At 41.7% G+C, this 16,438-nt stretch overlaps 1 protein-coding gene across 2 annotated transcripts in view; it reads right to left on the reverse strand.

Moving 5' to 3' along the window:
- Positions 1-742: 742 nt before the first annotated feature.
- LOC106603454 (cell surface glycoprotein MUC18) overlaps positions 743-16,438 on the reverse strand; it is a 100,379-nt gene continuing 84,683 nt past the window's right edge. The window contains exons 3-16 of one of the 2 annotated variants that reach the window (XM_014197164.2): positions 15,954-16,188; positions 15,489-15,559; positions 15,304-15,391; positions 14,874-15,053; positions 14,024-14,151; positions 13,426-13,570; positions 9,589-9,704; positions 9,299-9,440; positions 8,880-9,010; positions 6,008-6,155; positions 5,303-5,338; positions 2,924-3,053; positions 2,553-2,670; positions 743-2,407 (exon numbers count right to left, since the gene is read on the reverse strand). In XM_014197164.2, the coding sequence (XP_014052639.1) occupies positions 2,387-2,407; positions 2,553-2,670; positions 2,924-3,053; positions 5,303-5,338; positions 6,008-6,155; positions 8,880-9,010; positions 9,299-9,440; positions 9,589-9,704; positions 13,426-13,570; positions 14,024-14,151; positions 14,874-15,053; positions 15,304-15,391; positions 15,489-15,559; positions 15,954-16,188 (1,689 nt within the window). In that variant the 3' untranslated portion in view covers positions 743-2,386. Of the gene's footprint in view, positions 2,413-2,552; positions 2,671-2,923; positions 3,054-5,302; positions 5,339-6,007; positions 6,156-8,879; positions 9,011-9,298; positions 9,441-9,588; positions 9,705-13,425; positions 13,571-14,023; positions 14,152-14,873; positions 15,054-15,303; positions 15,392-15,488; positions 15,560-15,953; positions 16,189-16,438 lie in introns of both variants that reach the window. The other variant, XM_045717159.1, reaches the window with a different exon arrangement.

Below are 16,438 nucleotides of genomic sequence, written 5' to 3' on the forward strand. Positions count from 1 at the left end.
GGGCCAGCTCCGTCTTAACTTCTTGTTCTGCCAGTCAAAGCAGATTATTATTCGTTCAGATGGTGACAAAACATATGTACAAAAAGGAAAAATACCAAAGGCATGCCCAAACGAAAGACATTATGGCCACCAAACAAAACCAACAACCTCACGGCTTGCAAACTGGGACACTGACTGACGATCACCTTAATTGCCAGCAACTGATGTGCTTATCAACCAGGCTCAGCACCAAGACAAGGTTGCTGCTGCCTTCTGCGGGAATGTAGTGTGGAAGTGTATCCTGGACAGTGTGTTAGGACAAACACTAACACCCCCCCCCAATATCATAATACTAGAAGAGAACTGTTTCCAATCTGGTAAGAGCAGATTTGGTAAGAGCATTCAAATGCATATGAAATCTGCTGTTCCAACATGGCTTGACTATTGTGTTGAACATCCTCTTCCTCCCACCAAGCATGCACTCTGGAAATCTGAAGCTACTGTACTCACTCCAGGAGACAGCATAACAGTGTTAAGATGGGAGAACTCACCCCTTTCCCCCGTCGATCACATTCTGGGTCTCTGTTATAGACCATAGTGAGGTGTAGTGTATGTCGTAATCAATTTTGGCTGTTGTGAATTAAATCTCAGTGGAAATATGTATTTTCAATTGTGCCTTAGCCATTGAAATGCACTTGTAAGTTTTCATTTCTCTGCTATGAACTTTTCTTTAAATATTTAGTGTAAAGATGACAATGAAAAAGATAATGTAGCTTTTTTATTTGGCATTATTTTCTTGCAAAAAATAATTATAAAAAGGCAAGCATCAAATCACAAGAACTGTACTTAATTTACACACATTTGCAAAATCAGAACATTATAAACCAATAATGAACTGTGCAGGTCCAAACATTCCTGTCCAACAGTAGCTTTTTGCAACATAACACTCAAAGAAAGAGGTTGGGATGGGAGGAAGCTGGTATAACTGTCCCGTCAAGAAAAGTTTCTGTTTCTGAGCCAACTGCACAACAAGCTGTTTTTAGTGTTGGTGGTGGCCAGCAGTGAAACGTTTTCACATCATGATGGCCAGTCATCCACATACTGGCATCAAAAAGCTTTTTCTTCCCGTGTTGGGATCTGTCTTTGGGCGACATGAATGTAATTCAAACACTGTTAAGTCCAGACCTCTTCCTTCCATAAGCATCAGAACACTACAACACAACTAAACCAGACTGAACATAAAAGGAACACAGTTGAGAGCAGTGTCTTTACTGGAGTCATACTACCAAACGTCCACTATCTGCAGTCCTATGGCTGGACGTAAGCAGGCTGAACAAAATGTGTCATTTCAACTAAACACTTACAATGACCACAAAAATATGACCTTGAAGGCAATATTTGGATCACAACATACAGTATTTGTACCAATTAAACTCTCCCCTTTGTGTACAATATCAAAAATCATAATACCTTTTAACATATCATTCCGTAAATGATGCACATCAGGCAGTCTTTGAGCAAGCAACAGCTTCTTCCATGCACATAACTTACAGTAAGCATCCAAAATGTATCACACACAAAATGACCTTCAGGTCTCCTTGGCCCTCACCCAAATACAAAGAAATAAACAGCAAATCATAAAAAAAAGAAACATTTCAGTGTATCTTACATCAAAGTGAGACAAATTTCCACAGGCACTGCAGATAACGCAGTAGGCCATTTAAAAAAAGACAATCGAGGCCACAGCTACAAACGGTTCTTATGCTACGATTATTTACAAACAGTACAAGAGCTTGACAGTAATTCACAAGAGAATAACTCTGAAATTATGAGTTTTGCTGAGAAAATGTAGACACCTGTTGACGTGGCGTTTCTCCACAAACATATTGGTGGTCATTTATGGCCAGATTCCCTCCATAAAATAATGTAGAAACCATGGATGAATAGCTAAACTAAGTGAGACCATAAACAGATAATACCATGAAGTCTGAACTTGAAAGGTCTGTGTCAAAATATCTTAAATAACGAAATATATATATAATATATACAGTTCACAAAGTTTATAACGCACAATTAATGAACGTCATCATCGTACACTTGAAACCGGCAAACGAGAGAGTAAAAAGGCTTTGGGGAAACTGTGTAAAATTACAAAGGGTAAAATGGAGCAATCAAAACATCCTCCAAACATCTTAAAATCAGTCGTGTGTGTTCCTGTGTGGTTTTGGCCAGATATGGTGAATACTGCTGAACACAAATGTGGGGAAAGTGATTGATTGACTCCTAATTAGAGTCCTAACTAATTTTGTCCAAGGCTTCCAGTAGTCTAGCCTTGGCTTGTGGGTGGATTTGGTGGGGTGGCGAAGAGCTTCGGCTGGCTACGTCAGAGCTCAGCCCTCTGCATATATCACTTCCTCAGGTCCATGTACTTTACTCCAGGGAAAAGCACACAGGGAAAGAGGAAAGGGAGAAAAAACACCAACAAATGTCATTACAGTGGGCAATGCAAGATTCAAGAAAGACAGACAGTAGGCTACTTTTGTTTAGCGTATAGCTTTCATATTCATAGTTACCTGGTCGCTGGGGCCATTCTTGTCACCGCTAACGCCCTTCAGAAGAACGGCCTCCTCGGTCTTGGTGTCAGTCTTCATCTCCACCACAATGCCATCTTTGTTAGGGTTCTCCTTGGTGCTGTGGATAGAGAGCACAAACTCAGTTTCCTCTCAATACTCCTCTCCAGTGAGGACAGTATCACATTCTTGGAGGCAGAATGACTAATTTATGGATGAAAATATGAACATATACATTTACATAACACTTTTTCAAGTGCTCAGAGTGATTTACATTGTAATTTACCCTCATCCACTACCTATGTGTAGCACCCACCTTATAGAACTAGACACAAAACCTGGCCCTAGACCAGTTGTTGAAGTAGAATACTCACATTTCCTGCTTGCCAGAGCGACCACAGGGGATCTTGCCCTTCTTGTGGAGGAAGTAGAGCACACTGGCCAGGACGGCCAGCAGGAGGATACAGATGATGACGACCACGATGATCACACCATTTCCTTCAGCTATACACACAGACAGACGGAGAGGGGAGAGAAAACTCAGGTTAATGCTTATACCTGATCATGGAGAATCATCCGGACATGATATGAGTAAACGTTTCCTGGTTACCTGTGCTGCCTATACATGTGTGACCAGTAACCCATAACCCCATGTGAAAGTGGCCCTAGCATACAAAACAAGTGAAAACATCCCTAGACAGACAACATAAGGCCAAAATGACTCAGATTTGTCTACATCAGCAGTTGTCAAAGCAGTTGTGACAACTTTTTACATCAGCAATTGTCACAAAGTGTTTGCAGTAAATAACCCGGCCAAGACCCCAAAGAGCTAGTAGAAGCAAAATCAGAAGCATAGTGGTCAGGAAAAAAAACCTACAAGGAAGAAACACAGAGAGGAACCCAGCTCAGATGGGAGGCCCATCCTCTTCTAGTAGGACAAAACATAGGAAGATGTGGAGGATAACCACTAGCCAGGACAGTCCACTGAGTAACATCTTACATTTATTCCAGGGAGTCCTGGGATCCAGGTTGTAGAACAGTGTTAGAGTATGATGATATTGGTCATGATTTATGGGCCAAGTCATAAGAAGCAGATGGGAAACAGATCAAGGGCTCTATTCAATCCACATTGCGGAACTTCAGCTTTACAGGGTGAAATTTAAAGACAATGTTCCCGCTTTAACAGTGACTGCATTCACGGTAAACGCTGCATATGTCAGCACAATCGGAAATTACCTTTAAATTTATATTGCAGAATCAAAAATAATAGTTCAAGAATTGCATGAAGCCAGTGGCTCAGGTGAAACTGTCCAAGCAGTAGATACATCTTTAAATGTTGATATTTGGTTGTCTTGTCAACCAAACAATTCAATATAACTTTTGTATTACAGTAAATAGCATAAAGTTAAGGCTATCTTACAAACAAATGTAACGTTCAACCTTAAAAGTGTAACACATCCATGGCCACATTTTGAAGTTACTATAACTATACATTTCTTATTAAGTAATCAATAAAGTGTGCATGTTCAAGAGAGCATACATCGCAGGTCTGTAGAGATCGTCACAATTACTGTAATAATCTGCACAGAATCTTGAACTTGCACCATGTACATTTAATGTAATCTCAACGATATCACAATCTGTTGTATAAATAAACCAAATATCTGACATTGTATTCCCATTGGAACTTTACTGTGCTTTTAAATGGTTGAAAGCGCAGTGATAGACATTTGGGTGACAATTAAACCAAAAGTGAGACCTTGTTTTTCCATTGAAATTTGGTTGTGCTTTTAGATAGTTGAACATTGGAAATACAACTATATTTTAGAGTGGGTGAATATAGGTTGTTGTAATCTAAATGATTAATGCCTCAACCCAATATTACCCAATAATCTACGTTGAAATGCGCCCAGTGAGCAGCTTCAACTCTCATGTTTGTGAGTGAGTGCTCCAGACACTGGGCAGAGAGCGAAGGGAACCAGCCCTGGCCTGCCCCTGTGACAGAGCCATCAACACTTCAGTGCAATCCCCCCAGGAGGAAATTAGAGTGTTCCTCCCTACCAGAACTATTAACTCCTCTCTTTAAACATGGAGTAAGCCCTTGTTAAAAGGAACAATATGGGTTTATGAGAACTTCTATTGCAACAGCTCAATAAAAACAGTGAGACAGCGCATTAACTTCCCCAAAATGTAACTCAATATATGTGTTTTTGGCACTCAACCACTTCAAAACATTTCTCGAAATGCTAGACAAACTGTAATTACAGATTTATCTGGAAAAACATTAGGAAAATATAAGGATGTCCAACACCTAAGTGTGGTCTTGTTCTTTTTTTTCTATTAGATTTTTCTCTGTCACACATCATTTTCAATGTACCCACAGGCGATGAGCAAAGCCAATTCTCCCGCCTTTTCCTGCAAACACTATGTCCGTATGAAAATCATGAATGATTTAGCTGCCTTGTTGGCTAATCCTTCATGGTCTGGATTGGTGTGTATTCAGAGAGAATGAAAACAAAGTTGAGAAAAAGCAAAGAAACAATCTAAAAGCGCTTCTCAACTGGATCAGAGTGATTCAAAGGTTAAGAAGAAGAGAAACAGTGCTGGAGCGTTATCCATAGTGGCATGGGTACGAATCCCACCCCACAAGTTGATGCTGTTTCCTCTCTATACTCCGTCTAACTTCCCACTGTTTAGGGTTATCAAACACGCAAGGAGGATGCTCCTGTTCTAATCAGCAAGATCTGTCTTACCAGGTGAGTAGGGTGCAGTTGAAGTGACCATGGGAACTGTGGACAAGCAAAACAACACTTAAAATGTAAGGGGTTCCCATCATCAAATATATTTCCACATAATATGCCCATATACAGTATTCCACACATTCTAAATACAAAACATTATGAACACCTGCTCTTTCCATGACACAGACTGACCAGGTGAATCCAGGTGAAAGCTATGATCCCTTATAGATGTCACCTGTTAAATCCACTTCAATCAGTGTAGATGAAGGGGAGGAGACATGTTAAATAATGTTTTTTAAGCCTTGAGACAATTGAGACATGGATTGTGTATGTGTGCCATTCAGAGGGTGAATGGGCAAGACATGATATAGGTGCCTTTGAATGGGGTATGGTAGTAGGTGCCATGCGCACTGGTTTGAGTGTGTCAAGAACTGCAACGCTGCTGGGTTTTTCACACTCAACAGTTTCCCGTGTGTATCAAGAACGGTCCACCACCCAAAGGACATCCAGCCAACTTGACACAACTGTGGGAAGCAATGGAGTCAACATGGGCCAGCGTCCCTGTGGAACGCTTTCAACACCTTGTAGAGTCCATGAGGCTGTTCTGAGGGCAAAAGGGGGTCTAACTCAATATTAGGTGTTCCTTATGTTTTGTACACTCAGTGTGTATGCCTATATATTCCTATGTAGTGTACAGTATATGGCAGGGTGGCTTACTGGCACTGATGCTGATGCTGAAAGACTTTGCCTCTGTGCCCATCTCGTTGGTGGCGTTGCAGAAGGCTGTGATGTCAGAGGTCACTTTGACGGACACCAGGCTGATAGTGCTGTGCTCCGTGGCGCTAGTCAGCACCTCACGCCAGCTCTGTCAACACACAAGCACACACACCAATGTCATGTCACCAGTCACACCAATGTGCATTGGAACAGATACACCAAGAAAATTAGATTTTAATGTTTTAAAATCATACATTCATGCAATGTACAGTTGAAGTCAGAAGTTTACATACACCTTAGCCAAATACATTTAAACTCAGTTTTTCACAATTCCTGACATTTAATCCAAGTAAAAATTCCCTGTTTTAGGTCAGTTAGGATCCTCACTTTATTTTAAGAATGTGAAATATCAGAATAATAGTAGAGAGAATGATTTATTTCATATTTTATTTCTTTCATCACATTCCCAGTGGGTCAGAAGTTTACATACACTCAATTAGTATTTTGTAGCATTGCCTTTAAATTGTTTAACTTGGGTCAAACGTTACGGGTAGCCTTCCACAAGCTTCACACAAACAGTTCTATTTTTGTTTCATCAGACCAGAGGACATTTCTCCAAAAAGTATGATCTTTGTCCCCATGTGCAGTTGCAAACCGTAGTCTGACTTTCTTATGGAGGTTTTGGAGCAGTGGCTTCTTCCTTGCTGAACGGCCTATCAGGTTACGTCGATATAGGACTCGTTTTACTGTGGATATAGATACTTTTGTACCTGTTTCCTCCAGCATCTTCACAAGGTCCTTTGCTGTTGTTCTGGGATTAATTTGCACTTTTCGCACCAAAGAGCATTCATCTCTAGGAGACAGAACGTGTCTCCTTCCTGAGCAGTATGACGGCTGCGTGGTCCCATGGTGTTTATACTTGCGTACTATTGTTTGTACAGATGAACGTGGTACCTTCAGGCGTTTGGAAATTGCTCCCAAGGATGAACCAGACTTGTGGAGGGCTACAATTATTTTTCGGAGGTCTTAGTTGATTTTCCCATGATGTCAAGCAAAGAGGCACTGAGTTTGAAGGTAGGCCTTGAAATACATCCACAGGTACACCTCCAATTGACTCAAATGATGTCAATTAGAATATCAGAAGCTTCTAAAGCCATGACATAATTTTCTGGAATTTTCCAAGCTGTTTAAAGGCACAGTCAACTTAGTGTATGTAAACTTCTGACCCACTGGAATTGTGATACAGTGAATTATAACTGAAATAATCTGTCTGTAAACAATTGTTGGAAGAATTACTTGTGTCATGCACAAAGTATATATCCTAACAGACTTGCCAAAACTATAGTTTGTTAACAAGAAATCTGTGGAGTGGTTGAAAAACGAGTTTTAATGACTCCAAGCCAAGTGTATGTTAACTGCAGACTTCAACTGTAAATATGCCCACATAATCTATAAATACAAAAGTATGTGGACACTGTAACGTTCGTCGTGAGGAAGGGACCAAGGCGCAGCGGGTTGAGTGCTCATAATTAGACATTTAATGTGAACACTTATAAACAACAAAACGACGAAAAACCGTCTTGAAGGCAACATACAGCAAAACAAGAACAACCTCCCACAAAACCCCATGAAAACAAACTCCTAATTATAGGACCTTCAATCAGAAGCAACGATAACCAGCTGCTTCCAATTAAAGGTGCAACCCCAAGAAACTAAACATAGAACTACAATAGACTAGACAGAACATAGAAATATACTAACATTGAACAGTACAAAAAACCCCGGAATACATAAACCAAACACCCCTCTACATACACATACAACCCGAACCACATAAAACAAATACCCCCTGCCACGTCCTGACCAAACTACAATAACAAATAACCCCTATACTGGTCAGGATGTGACAGACACCCCTTCAAATTACTGGATTTAACTATTTCAGCCCCACCTGTTGCTGACAGGGGTATAAAATCAATGCACACAGCCATGCAATTTCCATAGACAAACATTGGCAGTATAATGGCCTTAATGAACAGCTCAGTGACTTTCAACGTGGCACCGTCAAGGATGCCACCTTTCCAACAAGTAAATTTGTCAAATGTCTGTCCTGCTAGAGCTGCCCGGTCAACTATAAGTGCCGTTATTGTGAAGTGGAAACGTCTAGGAGCAAGAACACCTCAGCCCCGAAGTAGTCAGCCACACAAGCTCACAGAACTGGACCGCTGAAGTGAATACACATCGTCTGTCCTCGATTGCAACACTCACTACCGAGTTCCAAACTTCCTCTGGAAACAACGTCAGCATAAGAACTGCTCGTCGGGAGCTTCATGAAATGTGTTTCCATGGCCGAGCAGCGGCACACAAGTCTAAGATCACCATGCTCAATTCCAAGCTTTGGCTGGCAAGCTTATTGTTATTTTATTGTGTTACTTTTTACTTTTTATTTGGTAAATATTTTCTTAACTCTTTCTTGAACTGCACTGTTGGTTAAGGGCTTTTAAGTAAGCATTTCACGGTAACCTGTTGTATTCGGCGCATGTGACAAATAAAGTTTGATTTGATTTGAACACCATCGAACTCCTTTGGGATGAATTGGAACGCGGACTGCGATCCAGGCCTAATCGCCCAACATCAGTGCCCGACCTCACTAATGCTCTTGTGGCTGAATGGAAGCAAGTCCCCGCAGCAATGTTCCAACATCTAGTGGAAAGCCTTCCCAGAAGAGTGGCTGTTATAGCAGCAATGGGGGAACCAACTCCATATTAATGCCCATGATTTTGGAATGAGATGTTCGATGAGCAGGTGTCCACATACTTTTGGTAATGTAGTGTACGTTAACTGCCCAGTGCGCTGCCAAGCCCTGTTTTACCTGGCTGCCAGTGACAGTCCAAGAGATGGTGGGCAGGGGGTGTGCATGTGCCTCACAGCTCAGGTTCACCCACTTCCCAGCTCCCTCCTCCATCTCCACCTCCCTGTCAGCATCCTTCATCTGGGGAGCACCTGGGGGACACATATAGACATTTACATTTACGTCATTTAGCAGACGCTCTTATCCAGAGCGACTCTGCTAAAGACCGCTTGTTAGGTATGAAAACATCTGATCTGACAAACTCAGTGTTTCTCAATCTATTCCTGGTGAGAACCCCAGGGTGGAAGCACATTTTTGTTTTATGCCTTTACTATAACACCTGATCCAACTAATCACCAAGGAGTGATAGTGTTGGGCTAAAGCAAAGATGTGTACCCTCTGATGGGGAATTCCTCAGAAATGATGGTTTGGTGACTCACCCTGGACGATGATGTGGACAGAACCAGAGGTGTGCAGTCCAGGCAGAGAAGGAACAGTCACCTCACACACGTACTCTCCTGCTGTGTCATACGTGGCATCCTGCAGAAACAGCATGTGGCCTGTGCCAACCTGCTGCCCATTCTTCACACAGGAAAAAAACTAGACTAAGTCCACAACTGAATAACAACACATGATTAGCTACATTTGGCAAGCGACATGGTTATGTCAGTCTTATAACTGTGTTGCATTTAAAGCACTAAGTTGGTGCTTATTACAGGGTGTATTGTACCTTGAACCAGACAGTGAAGGTTTCCAGAGAAGACAGAGCGTTGCAGGTAGCAGTCAGGCTCTCTCCTTTGAACATGATCTCTGAGTCTTTGGGCACCACCAGGGCTGGGTCCAGATCTGGAGAGAGAAACATGATGTGAAGAAGAAACATGGCTAAGTGACATGCTGGTGTGTGTGGTCCATGCAACCTTATTCCAATCAAATGTTTTCTTGATTTGAGTTACACCACTGCAAATCATAATATTTATCGACTGTGAAAATGTTGACATCAATTAAATGATCATAGCCCTTTCCTGCAATCAAATTACCTAGTGGACTCATGGGTGGAATGTTATTCATATTTTTCATAATTAATAAACATTTGTTTTTTTTACACTGAAAATCCGGTGTTTCTATGTCCAACAGTTTTGTTATATTTCAGTGTTCAGTGATGTACAGTGCCAGTCAAAAGTTTGGACACACCCACTCATTCAAGGGTTTTTCTTCATTTAAACTATTTTCTACATTGTAGAATAATAGTGAAGACATCAAAACTATGAAATGACACATATGGAATCATGTAGTAATAAAAAAAAAAGTGTTAAACAAATCAAAATATATTTTAGATTCTTTAAAGTAGCCACCCTTTGACTTGATGACAGCTTTGAACACTCTTGGCATTCTCTCAACCAGCTTCACCTGGAATGCTTTTCCAACAGTCTTGAAGGAGTTCCCAAATATGCTGAGCACTTGTAGGCTGCTTTTCCTTCACTTTGCGGTACAACTCATCCCAAACCATCTCAACTGGGTTGAGGTCGGGTGATTGTGGAGGCCAGGTCATCTGATGCAGCACTCCATCACTCTCCTTCTTGGTAAAATACCCCTTACACAGGCTGGAGGTGTGTTGGGTCATTGTCCTGTTGAAAAACAAATGATAGTCCCACTATGCCCAAACCAGATGGGATGGCGTATCGCTGAAGAATTCTGTGGTAGCCATGCTGGTTAAGTGTGCCTTGAATTATATATAAATCATAGACAGTGTCACCAGCAAAGCACCCCCACACCATCACACCTCCTCCTCCATGCTTCACGGTGGAAACCACACATGCGGAGATCATCCGTTGGTTAGAACCAAAACTCTATAATTTGGACTCATCAGACCAAAGGACAGATTTCCACCAGTCTAATGTCCATTGCTCGTCTTTCTTGGCCCAAGCAAGTCTCTTCTTCTTATTGGTGTCCTTTAGTAGTGGTTTCTTTGCAGCAATTGGACCATGAAGGCCTGATTCACAGTCTCCTCTGAACAGTTGATGTTGAGATGTGTCTGTTACTTGAACTCTGTGAAGCATTTATTTGGGCTGCAATTTCTGAGGCTGGTAACTGTAATTAACTATTCCTCTGCAGCAGAGGTAACTCTGGGTCTTCCTTTCCTGTGGCGGTCGTCATGAGAGCCAGTTTCATCAAAGCGCTTGATTAATTTTTACTTCTGCACTTGAACAAACATTCAAAGTTCTTGAAATTTTCCATATTGACTGACCTTCATGTCTTAAAGTAATGATGGACTGTTGTTTCTCTTTGCTCTGTTCTTGCCATAATATGGACTTGGTCTTTTACCAAATAGGGCTATCTTCTGTATACCACCCCTACCTTGTAACAACACAACTGATTGGCTCAAATGCATTAAGGAGGAAAGAAATTCCACAAATTAACTTTTAACAAGGCACACCTGTTAATTGAAATGCATTCCAGGTGACTACCTCATGAAGCTGGTTGAGAGAATGCCAAGAGTGTGCAAAGCTGTCATCAAGGCAAAGGGTGGCTACTTTGAAGAATATCAAATGTATAATATTTGATTTGTTTAACCTCTATGGGCTAGGTGGGACGCTAGCGTGCCACCCGTGGTGCACTCCATCAACAGCAGGTGCATTTCAAGAGCGGCAAATTTGAATCCAAATAAATGTCAAAATTCAAATTTTTCAAACATACAACTATTTTACACCCTTTGAAAGATAAACATCTCCTTAATCTAACCACGTTTTACGATTTCAAAAAGGTTTTACGGCGAAAGCATAAATTTAGAGTATGTTAGGACAGTACATTTACAAGAGTTGTGTGTAATGTTTTGTCAAGTCAAAGACAGGGTCACCAAAACCATAAAACCAGCTAAAATGATGCACTAACCTTTTACAATCTCCATCAGATGACACTCCTAGGACATTATGTTAGACAATGCATGCATTTTTAGTTCTATCAAGTTCATATTTATATCCAAAAACAGCGTTTTACTATGGCATTGATGTTGAGGAAATCGTTTCCCTCCAATAACCGGCAGTCAAGTCAGCGTCACAAATTAAATAATTAAAATTAGAAAACATTGGTAAAATATTATATTGTCATTTAAAGAATTATAGATTTACATCTCTTGAACGCAATCAACTTGCCAGATTTAAAAATAACCTTACTGGGAAATCACACTTTGCAATAATCTGAGCACTGCGCCCAGAAAAATACGCGTTGCGATACAGACTAGACGTCATGTTGGGGAGATCTAAAATCGAAAATACTATGTAAATAATCCATTACCTTTGATTCTCTTCATCAGATGTCACTTCCAGGTATCACAGGTCCATAACGAATGTAGTTTTGTTCAAAAAAGCTCATCATTTATGTCCAAAAATCTCCGTCTTGTTAGCACATGATCTAAGCCAGCCGGACTTCTCGTCATGAACGAGGGGAAAAAATATATTTACGTTCGTTCAAACATGTCAAACGTTGTATAGCATAAATCATTAGGGCCTTTTTTAACCAGAACATGAATAATATTCAAGGTGGACGAATGCATACTCTTTTATAACGTATTGGAACGAGGGTACCCAACATGAACTCGCGCCAGGTGTCTAATGGGACATCATCGTTCCATGGCTCTTGTTCGGTCAGATCTCCCTCCAGAAGACTCAAAACACTTTGTAAAGGCTGGTGACATCTAGTGGAAGCAATAGGAAGTGCCAAAATATTCCTCAGCCCCTGTGTTTTTCAATGGGATAGGTTTAAAGGTAATACAACACATCAGGTATCCACTTCCTGTCAGAAAATGTCTCAGGGTTTTGCCTGCCAAATGAGTTCTGTTATACTCACAGACACCATTCAAACAGTTTTAGAAACTTTAGAGTGTTTTCTATCCATATATAATAAGTATATGCATATTCTAGTTACTGGGTAGGATTAGTAACCAGATTAAATCGGGTACATTTTTTTTATCCAGACGTGCAAATGCTGCCCCCTAGCCGTAACAGGTTAACACTTTTTTGGTTACTACATGATTCCATATGTGTTATTTCATAGTTTTGATGTCTTCACTATTATTCTACAATGTAGAAAATAGTAAAAAGAAAGAAAAACGTTTGAATGAGTAGGTGTGTCCAAACCTTTGACTGGTACTGTATATAAAGTGTAATATTGGGATGCACACTCTAAATTCAATACATTTCAGCTCTATATCTGACATGGTACAGTTGTCTTTTTTGTAAGCCCATAAGGTGTATACTTTTGTTTCAAAGTAGATTTGTTTAAGACAACCAAGAAACACTCTGTGTCACCCTGATTTAACCCACTGCCATACAAGGTTAATGAGTAGTTAAGTGATGCAGTGACAGTGAGTGAGTGGAAGACAACAGCAGAGCTGTCTATCTTGGTAATCAAATTATCGATGGTGTGAAACTCAGTCAAGCAGCTGACGGACATTAATACTCTTAGTATCAATCTCTGAGCAATTCAACCACTTCCAGTCCAAACCAAAAGAGCATAAATACATGTGTGTGCATGCACATGTTTCAGTGTGTGCGTGTGTTAGCTAACTCACAGTGGACAATGAGCTGCACGTCTCCCATGACCTCCTCGTAAGTGTCCAGATCCAGAGAGCGGCACTGGTAGACCCCGCTGTCCCCACGCGTCACCTCCCTCAGCACCAATGTGTCATCGCTGGCCTCCAAGGCTGTCTCCTGCTCCTGAGAGGGGACAACATCAGGTTTACACTGTCATATTACAGGATCTACATTTAGGCTAATAAATCTTTGATTTTGGGATGAACTATCCCTTTAAGTCACACCCAAACAACAGCTGAATTAGTCTGGTTACTGTGAGCTACATAAACCCTTTAACATGTTCCTGTGACCCTCTAAATGACCAAACCATGCCTCTATCCACATCCCAGTCTTGAGACCCAACAGGGGAACCCCTCAAATGTGTTGTTGTGGTCAAATGAACACACGGGACTGAGAACTATTCCATCCTGAGAATGTTGATCTCCAGTCAGTCACAGACCTTGAAAGGGTCCAAAGATTTATCCCAGAGCCACAGGGTCAGACATGATGCGATCCTGTTCACAAGGCCTACACTTCTACTCCAAGGCCTGAGTCTGCATATAAAAAAACATTCACAGAAAAGAGGGCCATTCTTACTTGTTCTCGGTTGAAAGTGAAGGGCGGTGGGGGGTTGCCATCGCCTTGGCAACGGATCTCCACAGTGTCCCCCTCTTTGACCAGGCCCTGGGGGGATTCCTTCCACAGTTCGACAACGGTTGTGGGGTCTGCGGGACAAAACCCATAAATCAACGTGGCTATGCAATGCCTGGTAAAGTCACTAGGCTAATCCGCTTTACAAGCCAGTCATTTACTCAGCATTGACAACAGCAGAGTTTGTGTTTTGTCATTGCTGTCATGGTGTGCAAAATTGGTTCAAACAACACTAGATACATTGAGAAAATATTGTGGGCTAAAATTGAAGAGCGCCAAAGATGGGTGGGTTTGGGATACATTAGTTGGCCTACTACTTTGACAGCCCAGAAGCTGTTGACTTGTTTGAGGTAGGCTGATATCATTTCATAGGCTTTAACTTGGGTGTTGTAGAGAGAAACATCAGTGACCACCCAACTAGTTTCATGGTAGGGACAGTCATAAAAACAATTGGAGAGCACCATTAACACACTGAAGTAGCATTAGCTCTAGTTAGCATTACATTCAATTGATTATTTTTTAATCAACCTTTATTTAACTAAGCAAGTCAGTTAAGAACAAATTCTTATTTACAATGATGGCCTAGGAACAGTGGGTTAACTGCCTTGTTCAGGGGCAGAACGACAGATTTTTACCTTGTCAGCTCGGGGATTTAATCGAGCAAACTTTCGGTTACTGGCCCAACGCTCTAACCACTAGGTTACCTGCTGCCCGAAAGCATGCTGAGTCAGCATAAGTTGTGTGGTTAGAAATAGCATGTCTGGGGTATAAGATATGGAGTTAGTTGGGTCCTTACAGTGCACAGTGATGTTGATGCCCTTGGACTCAGCCGTCCTCACAGCTCCTGGGACGTAGTAGCTGACCTCACAGGAGAACAGGACATCCTTGTCCTCTTTGGCAACTTTATATTGCAGCTCACTCTGGACTGTGTAGAAGCCGCTGGACTCACGGGTCACCAGAATTACCACGTTGATCTCTGGGAGGGGTGAGAAAACACTGATTTAGCTACCATCACAGGCTGGTAGATAGATGATTTCCGGAAACAATTCTTCATGTAACGACAACATGTAGTATTTCAGTGACAGTTGTGAGTATCACCACATGGAGTCAAAACAAGATAATTGCTTGACTAGTTTTTCTCCAATAGTCCATTAGTGAGAGCGGCAGTGAAGATGTTAAAACTGCTCTAAGATGTGTTCTTTTGTATTGGTATTCCTGCTACTCACGGCCATGTGTGGGGGTCAGTGGGCTGATGCCACGGTACCAGGTGATGTTGGGTCTGGGGAAGCCATTCCTTGCCTCACAGGATGCAATCTGTACACACACAGAGAAAAAGATTGCTTGTTCAATGGTGCTTTCATGGACTGAGAGCTAAAGTGAGATGTACTCAAGTGGACTGACTAATGCCTACCTTTGATGGCAGCTCGTTGGTCACAGAGATTCCAGCATGGACACCTTCAATTACCGGGGCCATTGGAGGATCTGGATTAAAATATAAAATGGCATAATCAATGCAAACAAGCATTCTATCAATAACCACTGAAACACATGGTAATGGGCAGAGCATGTACTCATACTGTATGTGCTGTAACCAAATCCTCTATCATTGGGATATCAAAAAATTAACAAAGAGAGATGAGTTGGGGCTCCTGTGTGGCTTTCAACGCCAGGGTTGAGGGTTAAATTCCCAAAGGGGACAAGTAGGAGAAAGAAGTATGAAAATGTATGCACTCACTACTGTAAGTCTCTCTGGATAAGAGCTTCTGCTAAATGACTCAAATGTCAAATGGTCAGTAGAGAGAGGAATTGGATCAAGCACAAACAGATCTGGACCCCCCCCCCAGGCTAGGAAGAGATTGACGCTCCAATGTCTTACCGAACACCCTGAGGTGGGTCTTGCCTTCTCCGTTGCCTGCAGCCATGCCGTTGACCTGGCAGAAGAACTCCCTCTCGTCAGTCAGCTGGACATCCTGGATGGTCAGCAGCACACCCTCCTTGTCCCCGACGTTGGACACCGTGATGCGGCCCGTGAAATCTGTACCATCGTCCACTATCTGCTGTGCATTGTCACCATAGTAGATCCGCTCCCGGCTACTGCTACTGGGATTTCTCTGTAGGGAAGAAGATACAAATAATAATAATAATAATTTGGGCGGTGCTGATATTTGTCCTGTTATACACTTGTACAAGCGAAAGGGCCACCAGGCATAGGTTGAGCTAATTTCGTTCAATTTAGAAAATGAACTAGGTTGAATGTCAAAAACACCTTGCACCGTACATTGAAACAAACTGGTGTGTGTGTGTCTGTGTGTGAGATACATAGAAAGAGAGAGATAGACTGAGTGGGTGGATGGGTGAGTC

Source organism: Salmo salar, chromosome ssa04 (genome assembly GCF_905237065.1).
Source record: "Salmo salar chromosome ssa04, Ssal_v3.1, whole genome shotgun sequence".
NCBI lineage: Eukaryota > Metazoa > Chordata > Actinopteri > Salmoniformes > Salmonidae > Salmo > Salmo salar.